Source organism: Patella vulgata, chromosome 5 (assembly GCF_932274485.2).
Source record: "Patella vulgata chromosome 5, xgPatVulg1.2, whole genome shotgun sequence".
NCBI lineage: Eukaryota > Metazoa > Mollusca > Gastropoda > Patellidae > Patella > Patella vulgata.
This window is the reverse complement of record NC_065883.2, coordinates 36321713-36336204: the sequence shown is the minus strand read 5'-3', so window position 1 is coordinate 36336204 and position 14492 is coordinate 36321713. Positions and strand designations below refer to the sequence as shown.

General features: G+C 37.3%; 1 protein-coding gene across 2 annotated transcripts in view; it reads right to left on the bottom strand.

The window, feature by feature from the left end:
- LOC126820660 (DNA polymerase alpha subunit B) overlaps positions 1 to 14492 on the bottom strand; it is a 157203-nt gene that overhangs the window by 130866 nt on the left and 11845 nt on the right. For both annotated transcript variants that reach the window (XM_050548780.2, XM_050548782.2), the window contains exon 2: positions 6477 to 6601. In XM_050548780.2, coding sequence (XP_050404737.1) covers positions 6477 to 6601 — 125 coding nt within the window. The remainder of the gene's footprint in view (positions 1 to 6476; positions 6602 to 14492) is intronic.

Sequence of the window (14492 nt, the reverse complement as noted above, 5' to 3'; positions counted from 1 at the left end):
CTTATAGAGTATATATGTGGTCTTTGGTAAATGTTGTAGCTACAGCCTACTTTACTTATCACCTACGGTGTCATGTTCATCGATAAATAGTGGATTGTAATGTGTCGATTCATTGTTCATATTTAAAGGAAAACAAATATAGTTTTAAAGGACAAATTTTGGACCTCATTAAATTTGACCAAATAATTATGGAAGTGCGTAATTATTACAGATGAAAACGGACATGCGGGCGGGTCATGAAAAACAAACAATTAATTAACCACGGTCTAAGCTCTTTTAATTTAAATATTAGTGGTGAAAATACTTTTATAACTTTTCACACTTTAATCAATTCCTGAAAGGAGGTACATGTACAGTACCACATGGGTTCAGAAAAGAATTTTTGTAAAAACTGATTGTTTTTTTTAAGTCAAATATTTTGTGGAACTCTTGTGCAAAACACCACAAACCATCACACTCTATCAAAGTAATTCTAAGTCGAAAATATTGATAAAATTTATTAAGTTGAACTTTTTGTACAACTCCAATATCTTGTGAAAAATTCCACACAAAACCCCAAACCTTGGGATGATAAATGAACTGATTTTAGTAGGTCGACTAATTACGCAATATATGTCAAACTTCGAGCATTGTTTTGATCATTGTAAAAAAAAGTTATTTACATTAACATCGGAAATTATGAATATTACGATCAGACTAAGCATTAGAGATAAAAGTGAAGACAGGTGGCATAGTAGTTACGTTTTCCAGATGCATGACCAATATTTCCATGCATTTTATGTTTGGATAAGCCCAACCGAAAAAAGAGAGCGAGAGATAGAAATGGGGTTTAACTATGTCTTTTCGGGACTAACATATGGTTTAATTTTATTTCAATATCTCGCTTGCGCGTAGGGGTCTTTATCAGTGGGAGGAAACCGGAGGACCCGGAGAAAACCCACGAGGTTGGACAGGCGACCCTACTCCTTGTCACGTACAACCTGGGATTCGAAACCACGCCAATTGACTCAATGACAGGCTTTATGATAAAGCGCGCACGTGCTAACCATTCGGCCATCCAACCCCCCCAACCGAAAAAAGACAGACTACTGAAATGAACGTCCTGTTTTAAAATGTAAAATAAAAAAGATAGGTTCACCTTTTAGAGTAACCATGAAAGGATTTATTATTGCCAATTTAATTTTCAGGCACTAAATGTTGAAATAAACGGTACTATATCTGATAAGATAGGTTGCCAGGCAACGAAACATACGCCCACAGCAGCTTAATCGTCCGAGCAGTCGACAAGGGTTGTCACATATTTATTCCTTTGTAGGTAATTGGGGGCCTTTACAAGTCAGTTTCATACAGATCAGATTATAATTTTTGTCGTTCGAGGGTTTACAAGGTTCTACAAACTGAAACAAGGGTCTCAACTCAGGAAGTAATCTACAGAAATTGTTGAAATTTGACAGGCTTTTTCGTTTTACTAATTTAAATAATACATATAAATTTCATATATACTATTCAAAAAAAGTAGGGGATATTTGATTTTGGGGGCATAATACTAAAATATGAAAATGACTACGAAAAAAGTCACTATAGAACCTAACAGAAGAAACATTTCCAGTTACATGTGACGCCCAAACGCACCAATAGCTACCGCATGGAATGCAGGTGATGCTTGGAATCATCATGGGGGTCCAACCCAAGATTTGCACGACTCTGACTTTGAATGTTACAGTCATTTTGGCATTGAATTCCAGGGTGGAAACATCAGTTTAATTGTTTTAGTGACCAGAAAACAAATTTTGATATGCGTCGGCTTACCCAAAATGAAAGGTTACGTGCCCTTGGCATGCTACAGATCGGCACAACACAGGCGGTTGTGGCGCGGACGATGAATGTTTCTCAATCTGTCATAAGCAGGCTATGGTCCAGATACCGTGATACACAATCTGTACAGGACAGACCACGCTCAGGTCGACCAAGGGCGACAACTCAAGCCCAGGATCGATTTATCCGTACCTTGGCCTTGAGAAATCGTGTCATCACAGCAAATCAGATCAGCGCTCGTCTTCAAACAGACACTGGTGTGAGAGTGAGTGGCCAGACGATTCGGAATCGACTGCATTGGGGTCACCTTCGCGCCCGACGTCCTCGCGTGATCCCTTGTTTGAGAGATCATCACATTCAGGCAAGACGTCGTTGGTGTAGGGATCGTCAACACTGGGATAATCGACGCTGGAGCAATGTGATGTTTTCAGATGAGTCAAGGTTCACTGTTGATTTTTTGGACAGACGTAGGAGGGTGTGGCGTCGTCCAAACGAGCGCTTCCAAGACGTTAACGTCATCAGACATGATCGATTTGGGGGTGGTTCTGTTATGGTGTGGGGAGGCATCACTGTTGCTGGAAGAACGGCTTTACATGTTGTTGCAGGGCGTGTTACAGGCCAGTACTACCGGGACAACATCTTGGCAGTCCATGTTGTGCCGTTCGCAAGACGTCATGGCCGCCGTTTCATCTTCCAGGATGACAACGCAAGATGTCACAGGGCCAGGATCGTTACAGGTTACCTCCAACAACAGAACATCACCACATTACCTTGGCCAGCACTGAGTCCCGACCTCTCCCCCATCGAGCATGTCTGGGACATGCTTGGACAGAGGTTACGTCAACGTCAACAACGTCCTGCCAATGTCCAAGAACTTGCTGCTGCGTTGCAACAGGAATGGGACAATCTGGACCAAAATGACCTTAGACGTCTCATTAGGAGTATGCCACGTCGGATCAATGCTTGTTTGGCAAACAGAGGAGGATTTACCCGTTACTGACTTGGTTGTGATGCCGTGGTAACTTTGCTGTTTGACCCCGGGTATCATTTTACCCTTATAATGGTCAGTCTGTGCCTTACTTAGTCTAACGATCATTTGGAATAAATCGATGAATGTGAACTTCATTTCATTTTGTCATTTGTTTCTTCGTCAGTTTCATTAGGTGACTTTAATAACACTTAAAAATCAAATATCCCCTACTTTTTTTGAATAGTATATATCAGATGATTAGTTTTGTCATTCAAACGTTCACGTAAGGTTCACATACATCATAATCCTAGAAATGATTGACGGACCTCCGTTTCACAAATTTAAATGATGCATATAAATTTCATACATATCGGATGATAACTTTCATCAATCGAGCATAAACAAGGTTGAACAAAGTGAAACATGGGCCATAACTCTAGAAGTAATAAACAATAGGATTCTTCTCTTTACTAATTTAAATGTTGCAGGCAAATTTCATACAGATCATACAAGTAATATTCAATAGGATTCTTCTCTTTACTAATTTAAATGATGCAGGCAAATTTCATACAGATCGGCAGATAACTTTTGATGTTAGAGCGTTCATAATGTTCAATAAAGTGACACAAGGGCCATAACTCTAGACATAATGAACAGAAATTGCTGAAATTAAATAGCCTTCTTCGTTTCACTAATTTAAATCATGCATATAAATTTTACAAAGATTGGGAGATAACTTTTGGCGTTAGAGCGTTCACAAGGTTCAATAAAGTGAAACAAGGGCCATAACTCATAATAAACGGAAATTGCTGAAATTCAATAGGCTGGTATCCCTAATTTAAATATTGCATATAAATTTCATAAAGAGCTGATGTTAACTTTTGGTATTAGAGCGTTCACAAGGTTCAACAAAGTGAAACAAGGGCCATAACTCTAGACATAATAAATGGAAATTATTGAAATTAAATAGTTCAATAGGCTTCTTCATCTCACTAATGTAAACAATAGACGGACGGACTGACCGACCGACATACGGGCGGGGGCAATATACATCCACATTTCCACGTGGGCGTATAAAAAATGATTCGCATTGTGGGCATATAAAAAGGGGGTTCTTCCTGTAGGTAAAATAAACTGTGTATGAAAAATTTCAGAAAGATTGAATTATGAATATTTAAGGCCTCAAAAAGTGTCAACAGAAAAAAATGGTGGTTGGATGTACAGATACATGTAGTCAAAGGTAATTTACAGCAACAATCTTCAAGGATGATGCATTCATGGCTCGAAATATTCGCCTGTCTACTTGTCGCCGACAGGTGGACTAAATTTTACTTGATGTTCACTGTTCAGTAAATTGACGTAAGACCACAATACTCACGTCCACGTCACGTACATTTAATTATTCGTGTCACGTACATTTAATTATTCGTTTCTAAATGCAAGAATTAAGCATCTGCACTGTTTACATTTCGCTCTGTCGTAGGCAACAGTTACTCACACAGTTTGGAAGTAGACAATTTTAATAACAATGAATTTTAAACCATCTACGCTTGTTTTCATCTGCTTGACACTAGTTTATAGCATTATGAAGTATTACATCTAAATAAATTAAAACACTCCCTCAGGTAATCTAAAATAGTTCTATCATAACGACACCACAGAAAATATAGTGGTAGCTGGAATGGAAATGCACACGGCACGTTGCCTGGTGTATTTAATCATTTAAAAAGTTTAAAACAATTTCCATAAATAAAGGCTATGAATAATTTATAAGAAAATTTACTAAATCAAATAATTAGATAAGAAAAATATTTCATATTTAAATATAATTTGTAGCGTAAATATAGACAGGATATGTGAGAAAGGAATTCCAGGGGGCGTTACTTGTCCTCCGCACGCGGTACATGTAAATACGGTACCATGCAAATACATGTACGGTACCATGTACAGGTGTGATTCGTGTTTTGATAATCAATGTATTACAGATATTTTAAAATCTGAATTCTACACCTCAATGGCGAAGTATTCGATTTAGTACGCAAGTTTGGTACAAATCTTGGCGGAATTCGTGTGGATACGGATGATAGAATTGTACGATTCTGATGTCGAAGAAATAACCAGCGGCTGCCAGGCAGGATACGGCCACATTTTTGAGAGATGGATAGAGAACAAGCTAAAAAGAAAGTGATTTTTCCTACAATCAACGTCCATAATTCAGGAAATTACAATTCGATATGCGCAAATATCGAAAGGAACCGAGGCGTGGCCATTTTGTTTTTCAGTTTTAGTTCGATTTTTACGAAATTCGAACTCAACCATCCTTAGGGTATAACGGTGATATATTCAAACATTTTTTCAATCGGATAAGAATTATGACCGCTATAGGGTTTTGGGCAGATTTTCACAAACTTCGAACTCTGCCGTCCTTATGGTGTAACGGTATAATAATACGTTTTTATAAATCGGATAAAAATTATGACCTCGATAGGGTCCACAACATAAAAACGCGATTTTTCGTACAATCAGGGGCCATATTTCAGGAAGTTACGGTCTGATATGCGCGAATATCGAAAGAAACCGAGATCTTTGGGCAATAAATTTACATTTTAAGTTTAAACAAAATCGGATAAAAATTGTGACCTCTATAGGGTCCACAACCTTGATATACCATATTTTTACGCTATTTGAGAACGAACGGCAGCCATATTGTCTGTCAATTTTGGGCCGATTTTCACGAAATTCGAACTCAGCTGTCCTTTGGGTTTAACGGTGATATAATAATACGTTTTTTAAATCGGATAAAAATTTTGACATCTATAGGGTCCACAAGCTAAAAACGCGATTTTTCGTACAATCGGGGCCGTAATTCAGGAAGTTACGGTCCGATATGCACGAATATCGAAAGGAACCGAGATCTTTGGGTTATAAACTTACATTTCAAGTTTCAACAAAATCGGATCAAAATTGTGACCTCTATAGGGTTCACAAGCTAAAAACGTGATTTTGTGTACAAACAGGGGCCATAATCCATGAAGTTTCGATCAGATACATGCAATATCGAAAGCAGCCGAGATCTTTTGGAGATAAACTTATATTTCAAAATCGGATAAGAATTGTGACCTGTAGAGTGTCCACAAACAATTGTGGATGGACGGACAGGGGCGACGACAATATACGTCCACATGAAAATGTGGGTGTATAAAAAGGTTTCATATTATGATATTTATATGCAAGCCTGGAAATAAAGCACCTGTCACTGACATGTGTGGCACAGATGCAGACTTTGTCAGGCACTAAACCTCTGGTGCCTGTCATTTTGTCCAGCACTGATATTATTAATACATGTCTGGCACTAAGTTGAAAATGTCCGGTACTATTTCATTAGTGCCTGACATTTTGTCAGGTACATGTAAAACCGTTATTTCCAGGCCTGTTTATATGGAGCAATGTACGTCAAGACCTAAACGATTCAAGAGTGTGTGAGTGTACCTACATGTATGGATATGTGTCATGTGATTGGTCTTTGATAATTGAGAGTGACAGGTTATTTACTGAAGCGACAGATATGAAGAAAAGCTACCTGTCGCTTGTGACACGTACAATTTTTTTAAAAACATTTCGAGGCCTGTGCATGCACAGCTGAAACTTATTTTTGAATGTTAAATTCAAGGACAAGATATATAAATAATACCTCTCTGTCAAAGGCTTCTAAATTTTCTGCAATTAACTGGGTTCCTTTTTTGGTTTGAGAAAAAGCTATCCATTCATTGACAATATCTGTTGCTGTCATACGATATAATGCACAAAGTTCTTTCACTTAAAACAGAAAACAAAAAAATACATTTAAGGATCAATGAAAATAATATCATGGTCTCAATAATTATAATACATGTAATTTAAATCATTTGATTGTGCACCTAAAATTCAACATGCCTTCCCATGTCAAACTGTGAGATTTTATCATATATTTGTACTAAAATCATATTCAAAATAACTTATCTGTCAAAAGTTTGCTTCAAATCCCTTAAGCCTGCAGCCAAAATTTCTAGCTTGCTTAGAAACACAATTCCGCTACATGATCCTCCCTAATAAACAAACTATACATTTTTGGAAAGCTTATAACACAAGGAACACAAATCCAGAGAGTTCCAAGCAAAATGTTTGCACTAACTCGATTTAGGGCCAGATGAAAATTGTGATAATTTTCAAGTAAATGCTATATTTATACTAACAATTGTGAAGTTGATAACAGTATTTCAGGTGTGTGTTGACTGCTGAAGCTGTATGACGCACAACACCATGTGTGAGCACACAAGCCCAAGGGTTGGTGAGCGGGTGTTTACCCAGAAATTATGGGCGGAGCGCCTAGCCTGATGAGCAAGGAGATATATGTTGACATTGGTTGAGCAATACATGTATGTCTATGAAGTAATGGAGACCGGACTCTTGTGTACTTTTGTAGTGTTGTGAATCGCATTGAAACCACATGATTTTTTCCAGTTAACCATAAACCCACGCCCACATACCCTTTCAATTAGACCCTACATTATTTTTACTACAGGTAGCTGTACACCTCTAGTTCAGATAATTAACGTCGAATTACAAACATTTAAACTGAAACTGTATCTATAATTGTGCAATTTGCTAACAAATATAGATACAAGAAAAAAAACTAATTATTTATGTAAGTAAAACAATATTGAAAATCAAAATTACGCAGTTACTCTGCACTTACAATTTCATATTTTTAAAATGTATTAAAATAAAGCCCTAAAATAGATGGTATCTAAATGTACATGTATAAACAGTCCTACCTTGTTAAAGAATAATCCTATTAATCCTATAATTCACTATTGCCAGTTGAGAAATTGGCAAAAATATCATTTTCAACTTCAAATTCAAACATTTGAAGATAGCTATTCCATGCTGGGGAATAGGTAAAGAATAGGGTGTAATTGTGTAACGTATTATTATTTCCGGTGTGAAGATTTTTAAGTGATAAAGATAACCTACTGTATGATCATATAATAGTGAGTTGAAAACCTATTGAGCAAAAGACATAGAAATAAATATGTTTTGACTTTCTTAGAAAATATGAAATTGTAACTTTAAATGTCATCAAAGTTGGTCGTTATCACAATCACTGTCACTACATGTATAATTATCAAATTCGTTTCTTTAACAGTCTTTTTGTTTCATTTTTACATTTACTACACTTACACAGATTAGATATGTACATGTACAAGACAACCCCATGCACCACCCCTCCCGCCCGGTCAGTGGTACGGGATGGGAGTGGGCTGGAAGGACAATGCCCAGTCGTTCGGATGGGAGGGGGAACAACAGTTTAAACAATATTTGATTCAACAAACAGAATCGGATGGAACAAAAGGTAAGGACCTATATGAGTGTAGGGAGCCAATATCAGTTGGGAGTTGGCAGTTGGGGGTCTGGGGTTGGTTAGGGGGGGCTGAGCCTATTTGCCGGAAAAATTTCTTTGTCACCCGAATTTTCTGAATGAATCAATTATTACATAAGATAGGTTGCCAGGCAACGAAACATACACCCACAGCAGCTAAATCGTCCGGGCAGTCAACAAGTGTTGTCGCATATTTTTACTTCTTTCGGTAATGAAACGTTTATAATACACCAAAATCTGATTAAGAGTAACAACTCATGAAGTAATTATCAGAAAACCATTATAATTTGTTTCGTTTTTATAAAGTTCTGCCCCAAGCTAACGTTTAGTATACAAAACTTTTAATATCATGGATTTAGCTGTTCAAGTCATAAAAATTCATTGAAAATCAATATACTTGTTCGTCTCAAGCTCTTAAACTCTGTGTATCATTTTGAAGTCAATCGGATGATAACTTTAGCCTCTAGAGCGTCACAAGATTTTTTAAAGTGATCGAGGGCCATAACTGTGACAGTAATTATCAAAAATCACTGAAAATGAATAGACTTCTTTGTCTCATGACCTTAAACACTGTGTCTAAATTTAAAGTCAATCAGATATTAACTTTAGCCTCCAGAGTGTCCACAAGATTTTTCAGAGTGATCAAGGGCCATAACTCTGGCAGTAATTATCGTAAATCGCTGAAAATCAATAGGCTTCTTCGTCTCATGACCTTAAGCACTGTGTATAAATTTAAAGTCAATCGGATATTAACTTTGGCCTCTACAGGGTCCACAAGATTTTTTGAAGTGATCAAAGGCCATAACTCTGGCAGTAATTATCGAAAATCACTGAAAATAAATAGACTTCTTCGTCTCATGACCTTAAACACTGTGTATAAATTTAAAGTCAATCGAATATTGACTTTAGCCTCTAGAGCATCCATAAGATTTTTCAAAGTGATCAAGGGCCATAACTCTGGCAGTAATTATCTGAAATCGCTGAAAATGAATAGGCTTCATCGTCTCATGACCTTAACCACTGTGTATAAATTTAAAGTCAATCGGATATTAACTTTGACCTGTAGAGCGTCCACAAGAATTTTTTAAGTGATCAAGGGCCACAACTCTGGCAGTAATTATCAGCCAATCGATGAAAATCAATAGGCTTCTTCGTCTTATGACCTTAAACACTGTGTATAAATTTAAAGTCAATCGGATATTAACTTTGGCCTGTAGAGCGCCACAAGATTATTTGAAGTGATCAAGGGCCACAACTCTGGCAGTAATTATCGGAAATCGCTGAAAATCAATAGGCTTCTGGTAGTAATTATTGGAAATCGCTGAAAATCAACAGGCTTCTTCGTCTCATGACCTTAAACACTGTGTATAAATTTAAAGTCAATCGGATATTAACTTTGGCCTTTAGAGCATCCACAAGATTTTTTGAAGTGATCAAGGGCTATAAATCTAGCAGTAATTATCAGAAATCGCTGAAAATCAATAGGATTCTTCGTTTCATGGCCTTAAACACTGTATATAAATTTAAAGTCAATCGGATATTAACTTTAGCCTCTAGAGCTTGTGGTCGCCGGACCGACAGACGGACGGAAAGGGGCGGTAACAATATACGGCCACATTTCAACTACTTCTTGGGTTTACGGGATACAAGTTAACACTGTGTTTAGACTTCCCGCCATGTAATTTATTCATAACGACCTAGATCACGTATATTCTCACTTACTGATTGGTTCAATAGCAGTAGATTATCAGAATGAGGCAAACGACCTTGGCGGAATAAATGTTAGATGTTTTTATTTTACTTTTTTCATTGGTGTTGATTGAGCAAAAATGATAAGTGGGAGGGCCGCGGATTACAGGAGTAGTTATACACAAATTTATTCACCTCGTTGATTTTTTTGGATATCATGGATAGTCTTAATAATTGCGGCTAAAGGTAGGCACGTTTTTTTTCTTCGCAGCTCAAACAATTATCAAATCGAAAGTTAGATTTCATACTCGGCATACACAGACATTGCAATAAGTAAGAAATTATGAGTATATGAACTTTTGATGTGATTTTGTTCAAGAATTTCACGTTTCCGAATTATCCGACGAATAGTATTCGGATAGCAAACAAAAGTATTCGGATCACAAATCTTGATCCGATTTTCAACACTATATTCTACAAAGTTTCATGTCAATTCATCGAAAAAATTTTTTTTACATTGTACTGAAATCAAATAACCACTTTTGGGATCAGATTTCGATTTCGGACCAAAAAATAAATTAACGAAAATTGAATAAAAAAAAAGTATAGATTGTAAGTCTGATTCTAAAAATTTAAACTGTTTTAAAATTCTAATGTTTGGGGGCTTGTTTCTGCAAAATTTTAAAGCAATTGCTCAAAAAATAAAATTTGGTTGGTACATGCTATTTTGGCCATGGTAATGCTGCCCGAAAAGGGTGTTTTATGTAATAAAATCTATCTCTCTGTTAGCTTTGATTTGGTTTGATTCATCCATGTCCGGATATCACTGATACAGGATTCTATCTAGCTTCGTCGTAGGGGATTTCCGATCAGCTGTGTGAAATTTCAAATTGCATGACAGGCTATTCCATGGACAGAGAACAAGCTAAAAAGCAATTTTTCATACAATCAGGGACCATAAACCAGGATCTTACAGTCCGACATACGATAATATCAAACGGAACCATGATCTTAGGGGTATAAACATTTTAAGGGCAAGGTAAAGTGACACCCATCTTGTTGCATAGTAGTCTCAACATCAACAAGGCTGAAGATATTATTTCCCAACACAGAATAGTGGCCCTTGGATGCAAACATCCAAAACAAGCCAACAGTGAGGCTGATGTCCCCCGCCGAAATTGCAAAATAAATAGATGACACATATTAATTAATCGCACATTTATTTTTTTCACTAAGTTTCATCACTCTCTATCAGATAGAATCAAGATTATCTTGTCCCAAACCATCGACAAATGAAATCGATTAGCTCTGCTTAGCTTCAGCTCGAAATGTTAATTATTGAACTCAGTCAAGACATTCACCTAATGAACATCTACATATACATCAAGTTTAAACATTCACCTAATAGACACCTATGCCAAGTTTGAACATTCTACCTCAATTAGAAGGAGAGTTATTGTGTTCCAAAGTTTCTACCAATCAAATTGCTTATCACTCTGCTTACCCTCAGCAAAAAATGTTCATTATCGAACTTAGTTAAGGTATTCATATAATAAATCTATACACCAAGTTTCATCAATCTCACTTAATTAGAACTAAAGTTATCGTGTCCCAAAGCATCAACCAATCAAATTGCTTATCTCTGCTTACCCTAAGCGGAAAATGCTCATCTTCGAACTCCATCAAGGCATTGACCTAATCAACACATACACCAAGTTTGAACATTCTAGCTCAATTAGGAAGAGAGTTATCGTGCCCCAAAGTATCAACCAATCAAATTGCTTATCTCTGCTTACCCTAAGCGGAAAATGCTCATCTTCGAACTCCATCAAGGCATTGACCTAATAAACACATACACCAAGTTTGAACATTCTAGCTCAATTAAAAGTTATCGTGTCCCAAAGCATCAACCAATCAAATTGCTTATCTCTGCTTACCCTAAGCGGAAAATGCTCATCTTCGAACTCCATCAAGGCATTGACCTAATCAACACATACACCAAGTTTGAACATTCTAGCCCAATTAGGAAGAGAGTTATCGTGTCCCAAAACATCAACCAATCAAATTGCTTATCTCTGCTTACCCTAAGCGGAAAATGCTCATCTTCGAACTCCATCAAGGCATTGACCTAATAAACACATACACCAAGTTTGAACATTCTAGCTCAATTAGGAAGAGAGTTATTGTGTCCCAAAAAGTGTGACGGACGGACGGACGGACGGACGGACGGACGGACGGACGGACGGACGGACGGACGGACGGACAGACGGACAGACAGACAGACAGACAGACAGACAGACGGACGAACCCATTTTAATAGTCCCCTGCTTTCTTCGAAAGGCGGGGGACAATAAACACTATTACTCACAATACACTATTTCACTGTCAATACCCCTTTAATTCGTACATCTGCGTGTTATCAGTTTCATCACTTTCTTGCCCAATAGCGGTTACTATGGAAGTACAACGTTGCCAATATTATTTATTTGTTCACGGTGCAAACTGCAAATGTCAGTAGTTCAAAATATGTATTTTAGTTTTACAATTTGCAATTTCCATTGCTCAACAATACCAATGCCACAGTGTTAAAATAAAGAATACACTTTTCAATAATACAAAATACAGTGGAATAGTTATTTTGCACATTACACTTCTGCATTTTGCATAATAGACAAATGCATAATAGAACCTTGCATAGTAGAACATACCTTATATGGGATCTACGACGAACGTCATTTGCATACTGAAAAAAGTCCGGACTATGACAGAAATTAATGATTTACGCGATAAAGCCACAAGGTCACCTGGATACGAAATGAAGTTAGCACACATATTCCTAGCGCCAATAAAAACCTAGATATAATCACGAATATAATTGTTACCTTTATATTAGAAAACGACATATTAATGCATAGTATATATGTAATAGACCCCCCCCCCCCCATGAAAAAAAAATATACTATTTCCGTAAACATACTAAAATATCGCACACTAGGCTAACTGAGCAGAAAAGGGGTATGTCCACGCTGCATCAAAACGCACCGAAACCAGCTTTGGTGGCAAAATGTTTTTTTGTTTCATGGAATCAAGGGATGAATAAATTACTAGAATACAAATTTTCAGAAGCTTCTTAAGATTGCTTTTAGAGAAATATCACCGTAAACATACTAAAACCATGGGGGGTTCGGGTTAGGGTACATGTAGGCTCATCGCGCACGCAATAACTTATAAAATAGCTTTGGTGGCTCCAAGATATTTATTTCACCAAATCAACAGATGGATAAGATATGAACAGGACAATTTACTTTCTATGTTGGCGTATCGAGTTATACCACCGCAAAGTTCCCAGCACCTGGATTCGAGGCAGGGTTCGCTGGTGCAATAAACTAGGGGTATGTCCACACTGCACCAAAAAGCACTCCAAACTGACTTTGGTGGCAAAATGTTTTGTATTTCACAGAGTCGAAGGATGAATAACTACTAGAATACAAAAATCCAGAAGCCTCCTATGCTGGCTTTTAGAGATATATTACCGTAAACGTACTAAATATGTGAGGGAATCGGGATAAGGTAGGCTCGCTGCGCACACAATAACTTCTAAATTAGCTTTGGTGGCTCCAAGATCTTTATTTCACCAAATTGACAGATGCATAAGGTGTGAACATGCCAAATTTCATTTACTTTCTATGTTGGCGTATCGAGATATACCACCACAAAGTACCTAGCACCCGGGTTCGAGACGGGGTTCGTGGGTTCAATAAATAAGGAGTACGTCCACGCTGGATCAAAAAGCACCCAAACCAGCTTTGGTGGCAAACTGTTTTGTATTTCACAGAGTCAAGGGTTGAATAAACTACTAGAATACAAAAATCCAGACGCCTCCTATGCTGGCTTTTTGTGATATATTACCGTAAACATACTAAAAATATGGGGGAATCGTGTTAGGGTAGACTCACTGCACACGCAATAACTTCTAAACTAGTTTTGGTGGCTCCAAGATCTTTATTTCACCAAATCGACAGATGCATAAGGTGTGAACATGCCAAATTTCATTAACTTTCTATGTTGGGGTATCGAGTTATACCACCGGAAAGTTCCCAGCACCGGATTCGAGGCAGGGTTCGTGGGTACAATAAACAAGGGGTACGCCCACGTTACATCAAAAAGCACCCGAACCAGCTTTGGTGGCAACATGTTTTGTATTTTACAGAGTCAAGGGATGAATAAACTACAGAATACAAAAATCCAGAAGCCATCTATGCTGGCTTTTGGAGATATATTACCGTAAACGTACTAAATATGTGGGGAATTGAGTTAGGGTAGGCTCACTGCGCACATAACCAATAACTTCTAAACAAGCTTTGGTGGCTCCAAGATCTTTATTTCAGCAAATTTCTTTGGGGGGAGGGGGGGTCTATTACATATTATTATATACTTTGCATTAATATGCCTTAAAATGTTATTTTCTAATATAAAGGTAACAATTATTTTCGTGATAATTATATCTAGGTTTTTATTGGCACTAGGAATATGTGTGCTAACTTCATTTCGAATCCGAGAGCTGGAATACGGGCGAGAGATTCCGCTCGGTTACTATAA